Raw genomic sequence first — 9,117 nt, 5'->3', positions numbered from 1 at the left:
AAGCACGATGAGATGTAAGGCAGCCCCTCAGAAAAAAGGAGCAAACACTTGGACCTAGACCACCTCAGTTTCTGCTGACTTTCTGTTCTAGGTCTGCTACAGATGCATCCTAAAAGAAACACCTTATTTTGTAGGTAGTCTGAGCCTTCGTTTCTTGAAAACAATACTCAAGTTCCAAAATGCTATGTACAGAACAGTTGCGGACATTGTGGCCAACTCCTTTGCACACATCGTATAGCAACCATGCTGTTTGCTGAGTGAACTCTGGGTTCCGGGCTAAGCTCTGATTTGTCTGAGCCAATTGTGGTGACTGTTCTTATCAGTGACCGGTTCAGAAAATCAGGACACACGGACAGGTTAAGGATCTTGCATATGTCAACTCTTACATTAATGAGATGCAAGGAGAAATATGCTCAGGCTTCTGGGAGATTTTCCCACTTAAGGGAGGTAACAGGAAGTGTTTTATTCTGAATGATAATGTGTATGGAGTGAGGTCTAGAAACAGACACCTAGTTCCAGTCTGAAAAGAAAGCCAGCATACACAGGAGGGCAGAGTTGAGAAAATTAGATACACGGAGCTGGAGTAACATGATTAATCAATCCTGAAAGCCCAGTTTACCTTTCATTTTATAATGAGCCAATTTCCTGTTTCAGGAACTTTGAATTGGGGTTTTTCTTCCTTGCAACTGTAAGCATTCTAAGTAAATATTTTAGAACTATTTAAATAGTATCTTAATGCAATTGTACCAAAGGAGTCATCCCCAAATTTATAAGCTAGATAAATCTGCATTTTGTCTAAAAAAAAGATATACCTTACTTTAGCCATTTGTACTCCACTGTTGAGTTCCCACTGGGACATCCTGTGTTATTAACTAGTACACAACCGAGAAGTGGTGGGTGGTTTTTGAGAGCAAACCCATTAACAGTATTAAAAACGCTGCTTGGTATCTGATAAAATTCAGTGCTGGCCTGGGATGGTGACTATATGATAAAGACAAGTCAGGATGCCTGTGCTTCAGGATGGGACTGGCCTGGAGTATCCTTACATGGGCCCGGTTATTATGGATTCATACAATGTCCTTGGGAGCAAAAAGGAACCCTGGACTAAAAGATGACTTTTCCCTTTCAGCACAGTTTACTGGGCACTGAAACTGAATGGTTTCTTAAAAGGCTTTCAGATAAGACGGATTCACCTCTTACCACTTGCTGTTAATATATATCCTGAGAAATTACAGAGCGATCTAGGGATCCTCTTGTACCAAATTACATTTTTCAAAGCATGAAGTTCAATCATATTTAGTTTTCTTTAATAAGCACATATGAATGGGGGAAAAGGGGAATAAAACAAACGTTTTATATAGTAAGTGCTGAATGAATACCCCAAAAGCCATCATTTCGTCACGTCCTTACTTCACAAGGTGTGTTTTACCTTCCCCAGAGGAAAATGCACCTACATGGTGAGATTCATCGGTTACAGGCCAACATTTTCGGATCCTTTAGGAGAAAAAAAAATCCTAAGTAAACTGCACTTTACGAACAACGAAGAGCTTTTAGGGGACCCAAATTTCAGGTCAACTCCCTTTTGAATCTCTGGCTCTAAGATTAATGTAGATCACATACACAGAAAATCCCTTTCTTTGAAGATGTGTTTCATTTAACCAGCATGTCTCCTGTCACTAGAAAAAATACTGTCCTATAAGATCCTATAAGACTAAATGCCATTACATTCCTAGGTGTGCCACTGTGATCCTGGGCAGGAAGACAGCAAACTGTTTGGGACTCTGATGCCAATGGCACGTCACCTGCACCCTGCTGGCTTTGGTTGTTATTTATAGTTAAAATGACTCACTGAAGGATTAATAAGTGACTCAGTCAAGAGTGTATCTATTATCATTGTAAGTCAGCTTGCATTTTCTTGAAGTATTATACATGAAATCAGTGGGTTAGTACACACACCAAGTTAGCATTTGTCTGATTTTGATGACTATAACCTGTATGTTCTTTCCATTTTCTGTACTGTAATTTAGTGTGATACAGTGAACATGTACGCATTTTCATCCATCATCCTACATGTTCCATCTGATATTATATCATTAATAGGACACATTCAGATAAGTTCAGAAGATGTAAACTACAACCTTTCTGTCAAGTGTGAAAAGCTATCCTTTTATTATGAAATTTATACATTTCTATTATAAGCTGAATCCCATGTTAATAGGCCAAAGCTTCTGTTTAAAATGATTATTTTCAGAACCAAGTACATGTTTTTAAAATATGCTAGGCAGAGCTTAATATGGTAAACTCTGATTTTTCTTAATTTGACAAAAATGGACAGAAGGCAAAATGAAAAAAAATTTATTTCCTCCGTGTTTTATCCACTGTCGATACTGTATCTTTGATGCAATATATTTGCAAAGAAAAAACAATCTCAGCTTTTAGTTTCCATTTTAAACATCTACCGTATTTACAAGCTGTTTAGAATAACAAGCACTCAGACACGCGCACACACACACACTCACAGACACACGTGAGTACATATATTCTTATCTCTGGTTTATACTGAATGCTGGTAGAGGCAATGAATACTTTCAGAGCCCATGATCAGAAAAGGGAAAACCATTCTCCTTCCTCCCACCTACCTTCCTGGAATCATTTTCAGTATTCTTTCTTCCATTTCCTCATGCAGAGCTCATTGCCAGACTTGTACAGGGTTAAGGTAATCATTTTTTACAATTTATTTTTACTTAAACTATAATAAACTTTAAAAAAGCATAAGCAGACATGATTTTTCCCCCATTTCTATTATTTTGGTTGTAGAATCAAGTTTCATATATAAAAAATCGTGTTTAACCACAATTATGCTAAATCCAAGAGACATCTGGAGCAGCCATCTCATTCTCGACTACTACTCTGCTTTGAATTACAGGGTATCACCCCATCTGTGCAGATACCACGCAGGAATTCATCCTTATCACAATCTTAGATGACCTTTCTTCCTTCTAGCTTGGATCCTCTGAATCATAAATTGTCAGGTGCAGAGCTGAAGCATAGAAAAAAGGTATAACCCTATATAATAGGTGTGCCTTAGAAGAGAGCTGTCATGTAACCTTGTGATGACACTCAGCTCTGGTCCCCCAAAGAATGTTATGCTGCTTCCATAAAATGGCAGATAATGAAGTTCAGTTCACAAATAGAACTTATTTTCTCTAATTCAGAAAGAATATGTGGCTGATAGGCAGTAAAGAGAAATTCTTATCACACATAATTCTTGACAAGATGACTCTGGAGAGGTGATTCAAAGCAGAAAATATACATCTGTTTCAAACAAAATTAATACTTCACTCACATACCTACCAGATCTATTTGTATAATAATTAACTTCTCTCCAATCACCTAAACAAATGAGAAGGACTAGATATATATGAACCAGATTTTTTAAAAAAAATGAAGTGAAGAAAAGAGAGGCTGGTTTTTTAATACTTAATTTAAAAAAAAAACTATACATATCCAACGTAATATTAAAATTTATGCTGCACAAATACATGGTAATAGCTAATTTTCCTCTTTCTCCAGATAAATAAAACTCAATTTCCATATATGACTGAAACAGAAAGTTCAAAGTCCATTAATAGGCTCCAAGTATCATCTTAGCCTTGAATGACATCTTACCCTTGGTCTGTGTCCAAGCAAAGTAATTTTACGTGATTAAAATATACTACAAAAAAGAACAAGAATGAATATTGAGGACTTTAAAAAAAAGGGGGGGCTGTGTCCATATTCATGAAAAAGTAATGAAAACAAACACAAAAGTCAATCACAATGCGGGCAGCCTTTTATAGTTTTGTAGCTAGTAAACATAAATGCAAAGAATTCTCATGCAAAATTATTGTTATCTTCTTCTCAAGTCACATATTTGGGAGGGAAGAGTTTTGAAAGAAAACAATAACCTTAGCCTCTGGGCAAATCGTAAGTTTAAAAGACTCAGTTCTGGATGAATGGGACTCAGTGCAGCAATCCACCACATGAAGATTTCCTAAGCAGAGGCAGAAGGATGCTGCTCAGAAGCAAAGTGGGATTCGTTAAGGCTAAGCTACCCTTGCTTAGATTTGAGGCTGTTTTTTCTTATATTTTCATATGAGATGGAAAAGTAAACTAACCCAGGAAGAAAAATACATCTTTTTAATGAGCTGTTGTTTCTTACGTAAAAACTTGTATTTTCACTGCCTGACATTTGGTACACAGAGTAATTTTCCATAGTTCACTCGGGAGAGAAATCTTGTCTGACTAATTCTGCTTCAAGGGTCTGTAGAAGCATCTCAGATTTACTTGAAATATTAAAAAAAAAGCAACTTCAAATCTAATGGAAGTTAATCTTCCAGTAATGGAAACTCAAAGAAGGCAGAACACTGATGAAGTCTGTTTGCTAATTTCCTGAAAGGTAATTAATCTCCTTTTACCTTAAAAATATAGAGCCTCACCACCTACTCTCCCAAGTCCCTTAAAGATCAACATCTTGTATTAATCTAGACTTTTGGAAAAATTATAGTTCTTTAGAAAAAAGTGAACATATAAAGAGTTATCAAGTATTGAAAAATGGTGTAAAAATAGGGCTTACACCAAGTTATAAACTGGAAGATTAACCAAAAATTTGAGTTATAAAATGATTTTTAACACTGAATAACAACAACAGCAAAAGAGCTAGGAATTTATAACTTATTCCAGAACTCTCTCTAAAGGGGGAAAAAGCAAAATCAAACAAGAAAAAAGCCCGGAAGATATCAATAAAACTATTAAAGCAAATGAAAAAAAACTAGCGTTTTAATTACATATTTTTACTTTCAAATTATGGAACTCTGAACGTTTTGGCAACTGTGAACTAAAGATGCTAATGTGTGTATACTGGAGTCTTATATACTAATCAAAAAGGCTAAGCAGGGAATCTAAATGAACAGCTCACTAATCTCCAAGGGGGTGTGGGGTGGCAGGGGACAGGGTTGAATAAGACATGTATAATCAACTTAATTAATGAAAGTGTGTATATTTCTATATTATACTTTAGTTCCAATTATTTTTAAGACATGACTCCTTCTTTAATTATCAATGCTTCCCCTGATGCAATTATTAGAAAAGTATTATGATTTTAAAAAGACTATATGTTTTAGTCTTAAACATTTGAAGTTCAGGTTTTTTCTTTTTCTCTGTGTAGGAAAATGAAGTATCTTCTATTTAAGACTGGAAAGGCTCCACTTATCTTCTCATCTAGGGAATGACCATGAAGAGATCATATTCATCTCAGAAAGGGAACAAGCAGCAGGGAGCATAATTCCTCTGAGAGGATTTTAGATAATACAGATAGACAAACAGATCATATATTCAGCTTCAGAAGAAAAAAGAAGAACCTGAACCTTAATGGCATATTGTAGATTTGCCAAAATAAGGCAAACACAGAATATAATGACAGCATCAGGAAAAATACATTTTAACTGGTCAATTTAGAAAGGGTACCTTTGTGTAAATGTTCAGTAAATCATTTGACAAAAAGTTTTTCAACAGTAAGTTCTGCAAAGTGTGTGAAGTCTGGAAACCTCAACACAAGGCACATTGGCTCCTGAATACCCACAAAAATTTAAAATTGGAAAAAGGAAAAGTAAACAGGTTTTGGAGTGAAAATGCAATCAGAGGCTATATATTAGCTATTTACTTCCTTGGCTTTCATTCCCTCCACTGAAGTATCATGTGATACTGTAAGATCTACATCAGAATTAGGAGGAAAAACAGCTTCTATCTCCTCTCACCTCATCAGAAGACACTTTAAACCCACGCTGCCCAATACAGTAACCACTAAGCACATGTGGCTAGCAAGTACCTGAAATACGGCCAGTACCACATGCTGAAATAGCAATACTTTGGATATAATGGACTAAACAAAATGTATGACTGAAATTAACTTCACCTGCTTCTTTTTACTTTCCATTCACGGGGGCAGAAAGATGGCTGCTCCTAAATGCTCAGATGTACAGTCTTCTTTGGAGTTTCACACAAAAGGAGAAAAATTTTCTGAAGGATTTAAAAAACGCCATATGTTGAAAATTAAATCTAAACTGCAGTTCCCACCTAGTCTAATTGTAAATCTGAGTTATATATTTCCCTGAATACATACATTTAAAAAAAAAACCAATAAAATTTAAGTTATGAGACAACATATGAATTAAGTCAAGTTCATCACAGTTATAAATATTTCAAATTACAGCTACACACTATAAATCACAGGAAATAAAATTCAAGTAATAGAATAAGAAGAGAGGAGGAAAATAATAGGCAAAGTTTTAAAGAGGGATATAACAATAAGAACTGCACCATCTGGATAATTTTGTTTGAAAAACTTTTACTTGATTAACTGAACTGCATGTGAATAACTTCAAGAGCTAAGAACTCTTAAAATAAAAGGCAATCCATCCTTTCTTTAAATTCCAGGACGTTCACCTTCTTCTTTGAAAAGCAAAAGTATTTTCTTCCCAGAACTGACCCCAGCAGAACTTGCCCCAAGTGGGAGAAACAGGGTAGCTGGGACGCACAGTGTTGGAGCCCATCTGAAATGTGGACACAGGAGCTGGCAGGAGTGTTCACGGGACTGAGTCACTGACTAACTGGCTCCGGGAAATGCCAGTGATGAAGCTACGTGTATCTTGAGATTAAGTATTCATTTTAAAGGAAACATCCAATGGACTGGCATGAAGTACAGACTACTAAAGAAAAATGAGCAGCACAGTTCCTGCTACGTATAAGGAAAGGGAAGGGGTTAATCCCAAAGGCAATTTAAATAATGGTATTTTATTTTTATATATAAATAAATGTTCTGAGAAATCTCAGACTTTATAGTGCATTGTAAAAAATTAGTGCAGTTTTTTTCATTAAAGTTTTTAGCGCTCAAGGAATAAGATAAATCTATGTCTGTTCATAGTCTTTTTCACTGTACATTAAACTTTTATACTGCTATATGTCAAACTGAAGGTTTCTACACTTGTCTGTTTTTAAAAATCAAGGTAAATGGATTTCATGTTTTATGACAAAACATGGCAATTATTTTTGGCAAAAAAATTAGAAAAATATGAGATCATAGTTTAGAAAGCAAGAGTTTGTTGATTTAAAGCATAGGCAATGCATAGGAAAAAACTTTTTTTAAGGATGTATTTTAACAGAACTTTATCCTTCATGCACGATGTTTTCTCAGCAGCTAACTTAAAAAAATATTTCAGCTTTATTTGGGGATGGAGACAGTGACAGGAGTCAGGGTGAAGGGCGAAGGAGAGGTGCTTAACCAAGCCCACTCTATGTTCAAGTCTCTCCTACAGGATCAAAGGGATACCTGCAGGCATCTTCTGCTCGCTCCTCTTTTTTTCCAATCTCTTGGAATTTTGAGGGAAAAGAAATGAAGTTATAAAACACTGGCTCACACTTCAGCCCCAAGTTCTAGTACCCCAGTTTCAATTACAGTCACGTATTTATCTTCAATCTGAACCAGAAGTACTGTCTTGTCGATGTGGGATCTAGTACCTGGATCTCTGCTGCAAGGCACCCAACGGTGAATCACCTAATGATTCAGAATAAAACAAGCAGTTAGTGGCAGAGACCCTGAATACACTCACAGACTCTATCCTTAAGATTAGAGGTAGTAATTCAGTTTGGTAATTAAGCATAAGTACATAAATCAGCTAAAAACCAGGCATACCAGTCAGGCTACAAAAAAGTCAGAGCACCAGCTTCATAGGAGAACTTACGTGGCCTTCCATGCCCTCCTGGGGACTCCAGTCTTTCCAGCTGTTTCTCCCAGCTTTTAACCGAATACCCTCATCAGGCCACTGCAGCTCTTTCCTTTTTGACAGGTTGATCCCATCCAGAATCTGACTGGGATCCACAATCTGCAGTATAAATAAATATGGATCATTCATTCAAAAATGAATGAATGAATTCAAAAATTCACTTTCCCCTCGATGACAAATAATTATATAATCCCAAACAGAATTTCTTTCACTGACTATAACGGAATAAAAAACCACCTAAAGAGCCACCTGAACTCCTTTTAGCCTCCTAGGAGACCTTAACTGCAATGGCCACATAACCATGGCTGAAGAGGGAACAAATACCACCAGTGAAAAACTGCTTGCTTTCAGTTTTTATACCGGCAGAAACATTTTTTCAACATTCAAAACTGTTCTAGTCTTCAGACTAAGCAATATAAGGTGTGTCTTCACAAGAGTCCTTCACTCAAAAAAAACAAGAAATAAAAACAAACAAGTAAGAGAAACAGTGCAAGAAGAACCGTGGGCTTACTCACCTGGACTCTGTAAATCACCTCCCCCTTTTTGGCATGGGAATTATTGGCAGGACTTAAGGTGTTGCCGGGCTGCGTATCAGCGGCACTGCTCTGACCACCGTCTGTCCCAAGAAAGCCCACGAGGGTGTGATGCTTGCAGGCTGGGATGCTTTGGCTGGAGCTGCTAGAGGAAGGCAGGCCATGCTGCACACAGGCCGGGCCGCTCTGACTGGAGGGTTCCATCTGGTTCACCACAGAGAGGCGGGACTGGATGGATGACGGTAAGTTGCGAAGCGATATCTGGCTGGTGGAAGAGCGCCGACAAGGCACAAATCCCGTGGTGGACATCCGGAGAGATGAGTGCCGGCTGCTATAGCAGTATGACGACTGGCTGGCTACAGAGGCCCGGGCAGGGGACTGCCGGACCAGGCTGGACTGCACAGAGTGAGAGCTGTGGCTAGCGGCTGGGGAGGGAGAAACAACAGCAGCGCTCCTTCTCAGTGGGATGACCCAAACACAACTGCTTCTTCAGTAGTTTCTAAGACTTTCTCCCTTAAGCCTCGCACCTTAAATTAGTTGGTGAATTTAATATTTATACCTAAAAATTTTAAAGTTGCCAAAAAGAGATAAATATCTGAGATCTATTTTCTTATGTGGTTTTTGTAACATAATTTCTATTTGCTGAAGCTTTTTAAAATTCAAATTCTGGGGCATAAAAAAATACAATTAAATAATTTATAGGAAATAGCAGGTATTTAGGTTGAGATAAATCCTAAAATTTTTCACTGAAATATTTCAGAATA

General features: G+C 37.1%; 1 protein-coding gene across 8 annotated transcripts in view; it reads right to left on the bottom strand.

The window, feature by feature from the left end:
- Positions 1–1,285: 1,285 nt before the first annotated feature.
- Positions 1,286–9,117, bottom strand: part of PCNX1 (pecanex 1) — a 172,350-nt gene continuing 164,518 nt past the window's right edge. For 5 of the 8 annotated variants that reach the window (XM_004262188.3, XM_033422152.2, XM_033422145.2 and 2 more), the window contains 3 exons: positions 8,336–8,778; positions 7,779–7,919; positions 2,339–7,591 (listed from right to left, as the gene is read on the bottom strand). In XM_004262188.3, the coding sequence (XP_004262236.2) occupies positions 7,451–7,591; positions 7,779–7,919; positions 8,336–8,778 (725 nt within the window). In that variant the 3' untranslated portion in view covers positions 2,339–7,450. Of the gene's footprint in view, positions 1,495–2,338; positions 7,592–7,778; positions 7,920–8,335; positions 8,779–9,117 lie in introns of those variants that run through there. The other 3 variants (XR_007475658.1, XR_007475657.1, XM_033422157.2) reach the window with 3 other exon arrangements.

The sequence above is a fragment of the Orcinus orca genome, chromosome 2 (assembly GCF_937001465.1).
Source record: "Orcinus orca chromosome 2, mOrcOrc1.1, whole genome shotgun sequence".
NCBI lineage: Eukaryota > Metazoa > Chordata > Mammalia > Artiodactyla > Delphinidae > Orcinus > Orcinus orca.
This window is presented reverse-complemented; position numbering and strand designations above follow the sequence as displayed.